The sequence below is a fragment of the Nerophis lumbriciformis genome, linkage group LG10 (genome assembly GCF_033978685.3).
Source record: "Nerophis lumbriciformis linkage group LG10, RoL_Nlum_v2.1, whole genome shotgun sequence".
Taxonomy (NCBI): Eukaryota; Metazoa; Chordata; class Actinopteri; order Syngnathiformes; family Syngnathidae; genus Nerophis; species Nerophis lumbriciformis.
In genome coordinates this window covers 4,911,998-4,928,056 of record NC_084557.2, presented here as the reverse complement: position 1 = coordinate 4,928,056, position 16,059 = coordinate 4,911,998, and the positions used below count along the sequence as shown (strand labels likewise).

The following is a 16,059-nucleotide window of genomic DNA, read 5'->3' as shown; positions in this document are numbered from 1 at the left end:
GATGGTCTTAAAGAGGTGCATTCCAAGCGATGGATAGTTGAATAAAACTTGTGCGGTCTTGTCCAAGCGCAAGTCCGGCAGAAAAAGATGGAGGAGCTCCTGTCCAAGCTGGAAGCTGCAAAGATGCAAGCAGCAGAAGCAGAGGAGGCTTTAAAAGGAGCTGAAGCTCACGCTGAAGACAAGGACAAGAAACTCATTGAGGCGTCACAGCGCTTGAGAGAGTACGAGTCTGTAAGTGGACAAAAACATGCTTTCGTTGAAGATCAACATGCCATTGGTGTTTGTCCTCATTGTGTCCAATCCATTGTCCATGTCCCTCATGATCTGTTCAAGACTTGATGTAGCAAGACAAAGATAGCGGCCTTCGGGAACCACAACTATTTCCATGTATTCCAGGGAATTTACGGCCTGGAAGAAGCAGTTGGTGAGATTAAGGAGTGTAAAGATGAAATCAGAAGGAGAGAGGTGGATTTAGAGAGCATGACAAAAGAGATCAACCAACTGTACATCACAATCAACCAGCTCATGGAGGAGAATGAGGATTTCAGAGAGAGACTTGGTAATGTTTGACATCACAGAGAACATTCAGACAACAAAACAAACACTTCGTTCTTGAAAAGGCTATGGACCCAGAGAGGAAGTGGATCTGACAGAGTTCAGACGAAGCAAAGGACTCCAACAACGGCAGTACAAAGCAGAAAATCAAGTTCTGACTAAAGAGGTATGCAAAGTTTAGGACCGCATGTCAACTTTTTGATGCTAAAGTCTTCCTCTTCAGATTGAACGTCTTGAAGAAGAACGATTGGAGATGAAGAAACAAGTTAGACTCCTGGCTAAGCACAGAGGTGACTTTCTTTTGGTGTTGAAGGTCATTGTGACGTTTTCTTCAGCAGTCTTGACCACCGGCTGTGTCTTCAGGCCTGCCACAGTCCATCTTGGTGGAGGAGGATGTCACGCACGCTAAAAGAGGACAGCACACTGCTAAACACAGCACTCACGTGGATGAAGAGCTCCGAGCCAAGGTCAGCTCCTAGAGATCACCTCAGTGAATCCTAACTGATTTAACTACTTATGAAAAGAACTGATGTATTCAGAACACATTGATATAAATTGTGTACAACTTGAGAACATGAAGTAAACATACTGTATGTGTTAGTAATTGCTACGAAGTGAAAACGGGGAAGGGCTGGATACGCATTGCTTCCTCCTACTCCTTTTTGGACAAGTTGTCAAGAAAATATATCAAATATGTGATGTATTGATACTGTATACATGTTCCAAATACATTTCAACCAACCAACATCAAGTAAACCAATGTTGTGTTTGCAGAATGAACACTTGGAAAAGGAAGTGAAGATGCCAAACAAAGATATGGAACTTCAAAATATTCAGTTTCGGCTCGAAAGTAAATAAAAGTCTCGGCACATTTTTGCATCCTTCACTTGAAATACCCAATGTGGTCATGTGGTCTCTTCCTGTGTGTCACTTCAAAGTGGATCAGCTGGCCAAAGAGAAAGGTGACATGGAGGCTAGACTCATAGATGTCCTCAAGGCCTGGAAGACTAACACAGACACAGATGTTCCCTGTCTGAACAAGCTGGCAAACGTAAGCACCTGAACCAGAACCAGAACCTGGAGCTGCAAACATTTGACTTTGACTGTTTTTCATTGGCATCACCTGAAAGGTTTTTGTCCCGGAGAACGGCATGAGCCTCCAACAGGAGCTGGCAAAAGCCCTCCAGGAGAAGATGAAAGCAGAGGAAGAGAGCAGGAGGACAAAACAAAGGGCAGACTATCAGGAACAGCTGCTTCAAGAGATGAGGGAGGCTTGTAAAGGTTTGGAGGAGGTATATTTTCATTTGTCTCCTTAAGTTACACACCGGCTACTGAAGACTGATTCCCTCAAATGCAGAAATTAAGGGAGAAAGAAATGGAGCTGAGGTGTCGTGAGGGTGGACAAGTCACAAAGAACATGATGAGCCTCCAACAGGAGCTGGCAAAAGACCTCCAGGAGAAGATGAAAGCAGAAGAAGAGAGCAGGAGGACCGATCAAAGGGTAGACAATCAGGAACAGAGGCTTCGAGAGATGAAGGAGACTTGTAAAGGTTTGGAGGAGGTATATTTTCATTTGTCTCCTTAAATACAACACCAGCTACATGTTGAAGACTGACTCCCTCAAATGCAGAAATTGAAGGAGAAAGAAATGGAGCTGAGGTGTTGTAAGGGTGTTTTGTCCAAGGAGAAACTGAACCGCCAGCTCCCAGCTGCTGGGAGAACAGGATGTTTCCTCTCTGATCTTGTTGGAGAGCCAGACGGTCAGCATGGCCTCAAGCTGGCCCATAAGACCATCAAAGATCTCCAAGTCCGACTCCACCAAAAAGAGGATTTGCTCAAGAAGTACCACAACCTGCTGGCTCAGGCAGGAAAGGTAGAGTCATCTCTTTAGCGCGGTACCTAGCAGCTGTTCTCAGTTTCAGGTACCATAACTAGTACTCGCTCAGTCTGGGATCAAGTGAGCCGGAAAAATACAGTATGACTATTTTTTGGGCTGTTCCACAGAATCAGTGCATTTGCTTGTTGTAACTCTCAAAAACTAAAAACCTAAAACATATAGGTAACAGGACTGAGCTGAGATTTAATAGTAAAAAAAAAGTACGGTATTTTTCGGACTATAAAGCGCACTTAAAATCCTTTAATTTTCTCAAAAGTCGACACTGTGCCTTGGAACTCGGTGAGCCTAATGTACAACATAATTCTGGTTGTGTTTACTGACCTCAAAGCAATTTAATTTGGTACATGGTGTAATAAGTGTGACCAGTAGATGGCAGTTACACATAAGAGATACGTGTAGACTACAATGATGGCAGTAAACAACACCAAAACTTTAAATGTTCCATTGAGAATATAGAACATTACACACGGCGCTCAAAAATCTGTCAAAATGTTTTTAGTACGACTTCGGTAAACTATGAAGCCGCACCGCTTGGTGGATTGTCGGCGCATTAAACATACGAGTATTATTATGGTGTGTGTATAAGGACCACAAAATGACACCTATTAGCAGACATTATCTGGTGTTTTGTTTCGCAATATTATGCAAAATCAACTTTTCTTACCTTCTAGTACCTGCTGATGTGTACTTGGGATCTGCATAAGTACTGAAAATGTGCGTACGCAATTGTAGTCTGCGCCGTAGTCGATAAGCTTCTGTCAAGAGCACTCACCATAAACATGTTGAAACATTTACAGTTAATACATCAGACTTGGACAAACTTTACTGATCCCCAAAGGAATTTCAAATTTCACTTGTGGATGATCAGTTTTAGAATCGACAGCATAAAACACTGTCCAGAACATCCCTATTTTAATTTTAATAGTCACATTTCATAGTAAAATCCAATTTTAGGAGGAAGGGACAGGCAACAAATGGCTTTTCTTCCAGTGATTAAAATGAATCTTTTAATCAGGAAACTTTACTTGATCGTGGGGTGAATTATACCGTGTACCGTTTTCTTATATGATTGTGAGCTAGCATGTGTTTGTATTTGGTCACAGAATCCTTTAGAGGATTATCCTATTAAGGAAATATGCAGAAGTCCATCAAAAGCTCTGCAGAGTGGTGGCACTTACCCCCAGGAAATTGGAATCCTACAGGAATGCAGTTTTGGATTTTAGGAGGAAGTGTAAAGACATTAGCAACGTCTGGTAGGAAGCCCTCACAAGTAGGAGTAGAGGATTGGGGTCGGAGGACACCCGACTCAAACCGATCACAGGAAATAGGCTGACTGGCCAAGCAACAAACTGGGCTTTGTCTAGACTGACCGGCCCCAAGGAGAGAACAACAAAAAGTAACTGTCTTCGTGTAAAAGGTATTTAAAGGGGAACATTATCACCAGACCTATGTAAGCGTCAATATATACCTTGATGTTGCAGAAAAAAGACCATATATTTTTTTAACCGATTTCCGAACTCTAAATGGGTGAATTTTAGCGAATTAAACGCCTTTCTATTATTCGCTCTCGGAGCGATGACAACGTGACGTCACATCGGGAAGCAATCCGCCATTTTCTCAAACACCGAGTCAAATCAGCTCTGTTATTTTCCGTTTTTTCGACTGTTTTCCGTACCTTGGAGACATCATGCCTCGTCGGTGTGTTGTCGGAGGGTGTAACAACACGAACAGGGACGGATTCAAGTTGCACCAGTGGCCCAAAGATGCGAAAGTGGCAAGAAATTTGTTCCGCACACTTTACCGACGAAAGCTATGCTACGACAGAGATGGCAAGAATGTGTGGTTATCCTGCGACACTCAAAGCAGATGCATTTCCAACGATAAGGTCAAAGAAATCTGCCGCCAGACCCCCATTGAATCTGCCGGAGTGTGTGAGCAATTCAGGGACAAAGGACCTCGGTAGCACGGCAAGCAATGGCGGCAGTTTGTTCCCGCAGACGAGCGAGCTAAACCCCCTGGATGTCTTGGCTCACACCGTCCCTTATGCCATCGAAGATGATCAAGAGAAGAATATCGACCTTAGCTTCCCTGGCCTGCTGACATCAACTCCAAAACTGGACAGATCAGCTTTCAGGAAAAGAGAGCGGATGAGGGTATGTCTACAGAATATATTAATTGATGAAAATTGGGCTGTCTGCACTCTCAAAGTGCATGTTGTTGCCAAATGTATTTCATATGCTGTAAACCTAGTTCATAGTTGTTAGTTTCCTTTAATGCCAAACAAACACATACCAATCGTTGGTTAGAAGGCGATCGCCGAATTCGTCCTCGCTTTCTCCCGTGTCGCTGGCTGTCGTGTCGTTTTCGTCGGTTTCGCTTGCATACGGTTCAAACCGATATGGCTCAATAGCTTCAGTTTCTTCTTCAATTTCGTTTTCGCTACCTGCCTCCACACTACAACCATCCGTTTCAATACCTGCGTAATCTGTTGAATCGCTTAAGCCGCTGAAATCCGAGTCTGAATCCGAGCTAATGTCGCTATAGCTTGCTGTTCTATCCGCCATGTTTGTTTGTGTTGGCATCACTATGTGACGTCACAGGAAAATAGACGGGTGTATATAACGATGGTTAAAATCAGGCACTTTGAAGCTTTTTTTTAGGGATATTGCGTGATGGGTAAAATTTGGAAAAAAACTTCGAAAAATAAAATAACCCACTGGGAACTGATTTTTAATGGTTTTAACCATTCTGGAATTGTGATAACTTTAAGGACAGTTGACCAAAAAGACAGCAGAAGACTAATCAGGCCCGTACTCTTTATCCTGGAAACTGCAGTTTCAGTCAGAGGCTCGCTGAAACAAATAAAGCTTTTTGTTCGACGATTCCTCATGGGCGTCTCCTTGGCTCATCACCCATTACACGACTAACAAATATACAACAACTGCAAATGTATTTTACAGTTGATCGTATCGTGCATTTTCGCATTTCATGTCCCGTGGTCACAAATGGCGCCTTCTTGGAGGAATACCCCTTAATTTGTTCATTCAGAGGATTGCAGGCGGCTGTAAAAGTAGCTACGTCCCCACTAACTGACGTTGTGAATGTCAGGATCAAGAAGAGATGATCAAAAGACACGCTGAAGAGATGAAGAAGTTGCACATGAAGTTGGACTCCAACAACCACACTGCACTGGACTGCTTCAAACATCAGGCTGCGGTACTGATAGACCTTCATGCTTTCATGAACATCTACTCAATGAGCCTTCAAAGAGTGATGTGACAAATGCGCTTTATTCTTTGTTTCTGCAGGGGGCCATGAAGAAGCCGAGCATCGTCATGCCAACGTCCCAACATATGGACCGTGTGGCTGACCTGGAGCAGACGGTGGCTGAACAGGACGCATCACTCTTGTCCCTCATCAGGCAGTTGAAGCAGACCTCTACAGAGTTGGAGCGGCAGAAGATGGCCGTGGAGACACAAGCTAAGAAAAGCGCCAATGAGATGTCGAGGTGTGGGGCACTCTGGGACAGCTGTGAGCTACAGAGAGCAACACGCTAACAGTGTTTTGGTGCAGATTGAAGAGATCTCATGCTGCAGAGGTGGAAGATCTTAGCATTGAGACTAAAGATCAGAGGAGCCAAATAATGGAAATGAAGAGGGAGGTTGATTCCCTGCAAAATGAACTGGAGTACCAAAAGAGTCCCAATGCTCCATCCTCGAGCAAAACCATGAAGAATTTGGTGGAACAGCTGAAAGCCCAGCTGGTCTACAAAGAGAAACAACTCAAGGTGACCTTGCTCACTTTTGATGCTGACACATCTTTTTTCTAGGATTGTCATTTAGATAAAAGCTTGTTTTCTCAGGCGCTCAGTAAAATTCTGATAGACCTGCGGGCAAAAATGACATCTACTGCAGAACAGCAAATCTTAGCTGATGCTTCACAGACTGACGAGAAGTTGGTGGATGAGCACACCAAAGACCTGAAGGTATCATTTTTCTGATGAAACATGACTGCTGACCTGATTCTTTGTACGCAGCAGATGGAAACGTACTACGCTTATATGGTGATCATCCCCCAGAAACTGGACAAAGATTCATTTATACCCTCATATCTCCAACAAAAGGCTCAGGTGCAAGATCTCAGCAATCAACTGGAAGCTGCAAAGGTGTGTGCCAGGAAAAGTGAGAACACCCTGAGGAGCCGAGTGAAGGGCCTCAGCAAGAAACTGCAAATAAGCCTAACCCATCAAAAGTCCCTCCAAGCTCAGAAAGACGAGAGAGAACTCGAAATCCGAGAGCTGGAGAAGCGAATAAGGTGTCGTGGTGACTCCGTTCAGGCAGGTGTCAAATAATACGAGGGTACACATCCTGAACAGTCACGTAGGGTGCTGATCTTCATGCATGTTGGGTGCGAGTTTGATTTGATTTTTACGAGTGTTTTGGTTTGACAGAGCAAAGAGAAAGTCCTGCAGTGGGAGCAGGGTAAGAAGCTGCAGTTGAAGTTGGAGAAGCTGAAGAACACGCTGAGTGACAAGGAACAGGAAAATGACTCCCTGTCCAAACAGCTTCGTCTGATAAAAGACCTCAATGGCCGGTCAGTGTGGACAATATTCTTCTGCAGTGTCGAGCTCCCTCCGCTGAAGTCTCAGCAGACGCTCTCATGATGTGAAACCCGGTAATGAGGAGATGTTCTTCAACATTGGAGAGATTCTACTTTGACACGCAGGCTGGAGAAAGAGAAGAATTGTCTGCAGAACAAGATGAGGGCTCATGATCAGGTGGTGGGCGTGAGAAGAGAAGAGCTGATGATGGTGGAGGAGCAAAAAGAGAAGAACACAAAGATGGAGACTCAGCTGCTCACCAAGTATGACCTATTTGAAGTTGTTTCTCTTTGACCTCACACTCCTCACTCTGGGTTAAGCCTTCACAAATTCCCATCCTGTTTTTAGCTAAGCGGTATTTGGTTGGTTACTTCATTCCACATTCTGCTCATTAACTGGCAAGGACCCGTTTCTTGACTCCTGCTTTTACTCTGCCTTGTTGGAGTTTGTTGGTGTTCTCCTGTTTAGTGTTGTACTGCCTGTCCTGCGCTCTTATTTTAGTGGCACTTCCTATTGTGTTTTTCTGTAACCACTTCACATCTTTCTCTGGGCACTGATGCACGCTCCTGCTTCCTGTTAGCAAATAGGTCTATTTAAGTTGAGTCTGAGCCACCATCATTTGTCGGGACTTAGTTTTGTACCGATGTACATCTTGTGGACGCTTCTCCTGCCACAGTAACTTTGTTCTTTGTCCAGCATTCCTTTTATTAGTTCTCTTGCCTCCTTATGCTTCCACAGCATTTCACAGCTCTGGCTTTTTGTTATTGTAATTCTCCACATTAAATACTTGAACTTGCACGCTGCCTCCTCTGCCTTCTGCGTCCTGGAAACACGCCAGGAATTGCCGTCATGTGACCCGAGCGTCACAAAAACTCCACAATCAAATTCATGCATTCAGTGCGGGGGCGCTGTGCCATGCCTCTAAAGCTCAGGCACTGTGCATAGAAGTGGCCATCAATATATATATATATATATATATATATATATATATATATATATATATATATCTCTATATGTGTATATATATATCTATATATATATATATATTGTTGCGTTTGGACCAGTTGTTCCTCCCAGGGAATTCAAGTCACAAGTCGCTCCCAAGCTCTTTACGACACTTAAAGCTGAGTAGAAAAACCACCAGAGACAGAATAGGTATTTTGTAATATATTTACAAAGCTTTGCATATACATTGAGACCAGTCCAGCATAGAACATTCAATCGCGCCGCCAAGATGGTCTGCCCCCCCGCCCCCGAAAAACCCTCTCCCCTCTTAAGTCTCTCTCTCTCCCACCCTCGCACTCATGTCCCTCCAGCCAAAACGCATGCCCATTGTCCTCCGCACCTGGAATGCTAGATAAGAGAAAGGAGTATCTCTCTTTCTTACATTCTTCATTCAAGGTTAAGCAGACGGTTTTTGCAGACAACCAAAAGACCACAATTGGAAGAAAAACACTAGCTGTTTTGTAATATGATTATGAAATAAAAGAAGTAACACTTAAATTCGGATATATGTAAATATCTGCCTCCGACAATATTTAACTGGAACTGAGTGGTGCTTTTCCTCTTGTCATTTTAATAGTATACTTTATCTCAATATCATCTTCAAATACTCTTTTCTTTTGCTACTTCACATGTTCTGGTAACGTCTGACATCATCATGTTCCATATATATATATATATATATATATATATATATTTACAGGTTTATTATACAACTTTACAAAAAGGTTGTTCGATGATACTATAAAGGTAATAGTTTGATTGCAGAGACTTGTAAAAAGGTTTCCTAGTATCTGTGTCTCAATGTGAATCACATTTGAGAACATTTCTGTGGGGGCTCTGTGGCCACCATGATGTACTTCTCCTTCCCAGGGGGGCCACAGGCAGTATGCACCCACGCAATTCTCTTTTCCTGCGTGGCCTGAATCTTGCATCAATTTCTGGCTTTTGGAAACTTTCTTCTTGCTGGCCCATTCACAGTGCCCTCTGATGGTTAACTTCGAGATTACATCCTCTAATTTATTTTACCTGGTGTCCTTTCTTGACACCATATGGTGGCAAATTCAGAGAATACAATTTAACAAATTAAATGCAGAAATAACCATCCATCCATCTATTTGCTACCGCTTATTCCCTTTGGGGTCGCGGGGGGCGCTGGAGCCTATCTCAGCTACAATCGGGCGGAAGGCGGGGTACACCCTGGACAAGTCACCACCTCATCGCAGGGCCAACACAGACAGACAACATTCACACTCACATTCACACACTAGGGCCAATTTAGTGTTGCCAATCAACTTATCCCCAGGTGCATGTCTTTGGAAGTGGGAGGAAGCCGGAGTACCCGGAGGGAACCCACGCAGTCACGGGGAGAACATGCAAACTCCACACAGAAAGATCCCGAGGCCGGGATTGAACTCACGACTACTCAGGACCTTCGTATTGTGAGGCAGACGCACTAACCCCTCTCCCACCGATGTCTTTTAAATGCATAAATGCGCACATCTTTCCCACACACACGTGTTTTATATATATATATATATATATATATATATATATATATATATATATATATATATATATATATACATATATATATATATATATATAATGTATGTGTAAATAAGTATATATATATTTAGTATATAAATATATATACACACACTCATATATATATATATATATATATATATACACATATATACATACACACACACACACACATATATATATATATAAAAACACACATATATATATATATACAATGTATATGTAAATAAGTATATATATATTTAGTATATAAATATATATACATACATACAGGTAAAAGCCAGTAAATTAGAATATTTTGAAAAACTTTATTTATTTCAGTAATTGCATTCAAAAGGTGTAACTTGTACATTATATTTATTCATTGCACACAGACTGATGCATTCAAATGTTTATTTCATTTAATTTTGATGATTTGAAGTGGCAACAAATGAAAATCCAAAATTCCGTGTGTCACAAAATTAGAATATTACTTAAGGCTAATACAAAAAAGGGATTTTTAGAAATGTTGGCCAACTGAAAAGTATGAAAATGAAAAATATGAGCATGTACAATACTCAATACTTGGTTGGAGCTCCTTTTGCCTCAATTACTGCGTTAATGCGGCGTGGCATGGAGTCGATGAGTTTCTGGCACTGCTCAGGTGTTATGAGAGCCCAGGTTGCTCTGATAGTGGCCTTCAACTCTTCTGCGTTTTTGGGTCTGGCATTCTGCATCTTCCTTTTCACAATACCCCACAGATTTTCTATGGGGCTAAGGTCAGGGGAGTTGGCGGGCCAATTTAGAACAGAAATACCGACACCAGCAGATGACATGGCACCCCAAACCATCACTGATGGTGGAAACTTTACACTAGACTTCAGGCAACGTGGATCCTGTGCCTCTCCTGTCTTCCTCCAGACTCTGGGACCTCGATTTCCAAAGGAAATGCAAAATTTGCATGGTTGGGTGATGGTTTGGGGTGCCATGTCATCTGCTGGTGTCGGTCCACTCTGTTTCCTGAGATCCAGGGTCAACGCAGCCGTCTACCAGCAAGTTTTAGAGCACTTCATGCTTCCTGCTGCTGACCTGCTCTATGGAGATGGAGATTTCAAGTTCCAACAGGACTTGGCGCCTGCACACAGCGCAAAATCTACCCGTGCCTGGTTTACGGACCATGGTATTTCTGTTCTAAATTGGCCCGCCAACTCCCCTGACCTTAGCCCCATAGAAAATCTGTGGGGTATTGTGAAAAGGAAAATGCAGAATGCCAGACCCAAAAACGCAGAAGAGTTGAAGGCCACTATCAGAGCAACCTGGGCTCTCATAACACCTGAGCAGTGCCAGAAACTCATCGACTCCATGCCACGCCGCATTAACGCAGTAATTGAGGCAAAAGGAGCTCCAACCAAGTATTGAGTATTGTACATGCTCATATTTTTCATTTTTATACTTTTGGATTTTCATTTGTTGCCACTTCAAATCATCAAAATTAAATGAAATAAACATTTGAATGCATCAGTCTGTGTGCAATGAATAAATATAATGTACAAGTTACACCTTTTGAATGCAATTACTGAAATAAATCAAGTTTTTCAAAATATTCTAATTTACTGGCTTTTACCTGTATGTATATATATATATATATATATATATATATATATATATATATATATATATATATATATATATATATATATATATATGTGTGTGTGTGTGTGTATATATATATACATACACACACATATATATATATATATATATACACACACACACACACACACACACACATATATATATATATATATATATATATATATATATATATATATATATATATATATATATATATATAAAGTTAAAAGTTAAAGTACCAATGAATGTCACACACACACTAGGTGTGGCGAAATGATTCTCTGCATTTGACCTATCACTCTTGATCACCCCCTGGGAAGTGAGGGGAGCAGTGAGCAGCAGCGGTGGCCACGCCCGGGAATAATTTTTGGTGATTCAACCCCCAATTCCAACCTTTAATGCTGAGTGCCAAGCAGGGAGGTAATGGGTCCCATTTTTATAGTCTTTGGTATGACTTGGCCGGGGTTTGAACTCACAACCTACTGATTTCGAGGCGGACACTCTAACTATATATATATATATCTCTAACACAAACACATATATATATATATATACATATATACACACACACAATGTACTTGTGTGCAGCAAGGTTTGCTACTAATAAAGGCTTCCTAGCAAAGGCTTGAGTTGTCGTGTCATGTTGCAGACAACCACAGACTGGTGAGGGCACCATGGAGGATTTTAGTCCGAAGAGCCAAAACCTTGAAGAGAGACTGCAGTCCTTAGAGAAGCAGATGTCCAACATGTCCCCAGCAAGACCAGCAGTAAGTCTCGAGGAACCTCCAAAGTTCAACTCCCTGAAAATAATTAATTCAATTCCCACTAAACATGGACTCTCACCATCAGTCATCTGACCCGTGTCCAGGCTGCTCAGTAGAATATGACTAACTTCACAATGACCTTTGAAGCAAAGTACAAATATTGTCAGAAATACTAGAACTTTCTTCACCTCTGGTCTTGTTTACGGCAGACATCAGAGAAGGACGCTGAGAATCCATCACAGAAAGATGAAGACTTGCAGAAACAAAACCTCAAGCTGGTCTCGGAGAACGTGGAGCTCCGCCTCCAACTTGAACATGCCACCGTAGACCTGCCCAGAGTCTCGGTACGTTCTTTTGCAACATGTGTTTAAACATGTTTAAATACAATAGTACTGCATGGTTTCATCTAGAAGAAAGTCACCTACCTGGAGGAGAGCTGCAATGCCCTGAAAAGTGGAAATGCTCATCTCCAGACCAGACTCTCACACATGTCAGGTATGTTCTTGCATCATGTCTACTGTGGTCCATGTATGTTCTTGCATCAGGTCTACTGTGGTCCATGTACTGTATATAACTATATCTACACACATCTACTGGCTCACCTGTACTGTCTTCCTGTGCACTTAAGATGTGACTTTAGTATTTTATACGTTAATATTATTATTAATTGAACCGTTTTGGTTCGGTTCGGAGGTGTACCGAACGAGTTTCCACACGAACATATTAAGTAGCCGCCTCCGCTTCCTTCTGCGTCTGTCTCTGTCAGTCCTCTACACAGCACCCAGCATTGTCCCACCCACACAACCATCTGATTGGTTACACACAGAGCGGTAACAGCCAATCAGCAGTGCGTATTCAGAGCGCATGTAGTCAGTGCTTAGTGTTTAGCAGGTAAGCATCAGGCAGCGGACTCTCCCCAAATGATAATAAACACCTTCCAGTCAACTACTAGTAACATCACTATGAGCCCGTTGACCTTCTAGAAATATAAACTACAGCTCAGCTCGCTCGCAGTCCTGGCTTGAGGTGAAGGCTAATTTGCTTTTAGCGTAACGTTAGCTCATTTTGCGGTGTGTGTGTGTTACGGACAGCAAAGCCCTGTCTGTCTGTTATTTCACTTGACCTTTTTCTGTGTTGATTGAGCTGTGTTGAAGCAGCAAAAAAAGGACATTATGTTAAATGAAGAGTTTCTGAAGCTGTCTCTGATAGTTGATACAATAATGTAAGTGCATCATTAAGCCTACATGAACTCCATGGTGTTCAGGGATGAATAGTCTCTCCTATTACTATTGTACCATTTTTTCAGCAATAGTTACATTAATCATTAGTAATGTAGCAGCCTAGTTTTGAATGGCAGGGTCCCTGCTATCACATGTTGATAAAAATATAACATTTACATAATAAACCAACTACAGCAGGGGTGCTCACACTTTTTCTGCAGGCGAGCTACTTTTCAATTGATCAAGTCGTGGGGATCTACCTCATTCATATATATAATTTATATTTACTTATTTAGGAAATATATGTTTTTGTTAACAAGTTAAAGGTGTTTAATGATAATGCAAGCATGTTTAACACATATAGTTAATATTGTTAATAAATTAAAGGTGTTTAATGATAATACAAGAATGTTTAATACATATAGTTAATAATGTTAATAAATTAAAGATGTTTAATGATAATACAAGTATGTTTAATACATATGGTTAATATTGTTAACAAGTTAAAGGTGTTTAAAGATAATTAATGCAAGCATGTTTAACATATAGTTAATATTGTTAACAAGTTAAAGGTGTTTAAAGATAATACAAGCATGTTTAACACATATAGATTCCTTTCTTTCATGAAGACAAGAATATAAGTTGGTGTATTACCTGATTCTGATGACTTTTGCATTGATTGGAATCAGACAGTGGTGCTGATAACGTCCGCATTTTCGAATGGAGGAGAAAAAAAGTCCTCCTTTCTGTCCAATACCACATGAAAGTGGTTGGTTTTTGGCATCTTATTTGTCCAGCTTCCGTACTCCTTTGTATACACTTTACAAGAAATACATTGTCGGCAAACTCCGTAGCTTGCTAGCTTGTGCACGCCAGCTTTCTGAGACTCTTATTTTGTTAGCGCAACTGTGCAGTCGGTCTTTGGAGTTTTGACGACAGGTACGGCGCCAGAGTCTGTTGAAATAAAGTGTTTCTCGCCTTCCAGTCGGTAATTTTAATGAGCTGACAGCAGCCAGCGTCATCTCAGAAGACCCTCGGGTGCCGTGAATGTCAATCAAGTGACGAAAGTGACGTCATAGTGAAGATTTATGATCGCTCATTTTTAGGACTATTTTTTTAATGCCTGGCTGGTGATCGACAGACACACCCTCCGCGATCGACCGGTAGCTCGCGATCGACGTAATGAGCACCCCTGAACTACAGGCTTCCCAAATGCTGTAATAAATTAAGCATGATGAGTTGACTTGAAACTGTTTAATGTTGCACTTTTTATATGTAGAAGAAAAGTTTTGTCATTTTATTTAATCTGAGCAACAACTTGAGGCAGTTTAATGTTGATTAACGTGGGCAGAATTATTATAGTGTTCCCAATGTTAAAAGGATAAAGCCATTGTTTACAAATTTGGTAAATAAATAACCAAAGAATTTATATTTTGTTGTTTTCTTACTGTACCGAAAATGAACCGAACCGTGACCTCTAAACCGAGGTACGTACCGAACCGAAATTTTTGTGTACCGTTACACCCTTAGTAAATAGTAATCTCCATCCTACCTTGCTGATTGTATTGAACCATAAGTCCCGGACAGAAATCAGCCTTCTAAGAACTATTAGTGATTCCCAGAGCCCCAAAAAAAGAGTGTTTTCTGTTGGAGCTCCAGTGCTCTGGAATGTTCTACAGTAACAGTTCAAGATGCTAGGATGTGGTTGTGGTTTGTTTAATTTACCGTGTTGAATGATACATTAGCACAAAGTAGCATGAAGACTACACTTTTGGAGTGGAGACCTGCTCCAAAAATCAAGTACAATTGAAATATTGCCAGTCATAAAAGGTTAAGATGGTTTATTTTTAATGATTTCTCATTCTGTATCAAAGTGATTTTTTTGGCTTGCGATAAAAGTTTAATCAGTAAGTTTTTGGTGAGTTGTTGAGCTAGAGAAGACATCCTCCATAGAAGAATGCTGCCTGCCAAGAGATGTTTATTCTACTTTAGTGCTTCTTGGTCCATAAAACAACATTACAGATAAGTGACTAAATGGAAGCTGCCCTCATGGAGACGACATTTGAAGATAGTTGTAGTCTTACTGATAAAAAATAGTAAAATGATTCTAAACACACCAAAGAAGAAGAAGTCCTAACAGTTGAAATGCAGATGTAAAGAAGACAAACAAAGTAAAAGAACCTTCAAGTTGTGTGAGAGTGCTACATGACCTTGGACCTTAACTCATGCGCTCTCTTTGAAGTTTCTTCAGCTGTTCCTCCAGCACAATGTTCTTCTTCAGCTCCATGTTGTAATTGTACTTTAAATCCTCGATCTCCTCAAAGAAAGCCGGGTCAAACTTGTCCAGGTCTTCCTTTAATTTGCGGACTTCTACTTGGAGTTTGCTCTTCTCCGCCTCCTCTGACTTTAGAAGAACTTTTAGTTGTCTGCAATCTGCGGTAGAAAGAAGACCTGTTGGGCTTTCTGCAGAACAGGCAAAAACCAAAAGTACTTTTTAAGTGTTGGGGAGTCACCTGTGTCATGTGTCATGTGTGTCTGGCCACCAAGTTGTTCTCTATCCAGTCTTTGCTCAGTCGGTAACTGGGGATTAAAAGACCATGGTGTTCTGACATTGTCTGCATTGTAGTGGTAAAAGTATCGGTCTCAACTCTACCTGATGATCTTCAAGTACCCGGATGCGAATCTGAGCAGTCTCCTCGCGTTTGTTTGCCTCCTTGAGCTTCTGCTTGAGTTCAGTCATGTTGGAGGTTTTTAGAGACAGCTCCTTCTCCAACTCCTTCATCTTGTTCTCAAACATTCTGTGGATGCAAGAGGACAACATGTCTGCCTTGGACCCTGTCAAGTCAACTTGCAGTGAGA

General features: G+C 41.5%; 1 protein-coding gene and 1 pseudogene across 5 annotated transcripts in view; one reads left to right on the top strand and one right to left on the bottom strand.

The window, feature by feature from the left end:
• The window catches only part of LOC133612796 (centrosomal protein of 290 kDa-like), a 73,598-nt pseudogene that overhangs the window by 21,320 nt on the left and 36,219 nt on the right, over positions 1-16,059 (top strand).
• The window catches only part of cep290 (centrosomal protein 290), a 100,439-nt gene continuing 99,541 nt past the window's right edge, over positions 15,162-16,059 (bottom strand). For all 5 annotated transcript variants that reach the window (XM_072913895.1, XM_061970401.2, XM_072913898.1 and 2 more), the window contains 3 exons: positions 15,854-15,998; positions 15,714-15,780; positions 15,162-15,633 (listed from right to left, as the gene is read on the bottom strand). In XM_072913895.1, coding sequence (XP_072769996.1) covers positions 15,419-15,633; positions 15,714-15,780; positions 15,854-15,998 — 427 coding nt within the window. In that variant the 3' untranslated portion in view covers positions 15,162-15,418. The remainder of the gene's footprint in view (positions 15,634-15,713; positions 15,781-15,853; positions 15,999-16,059) is intronic.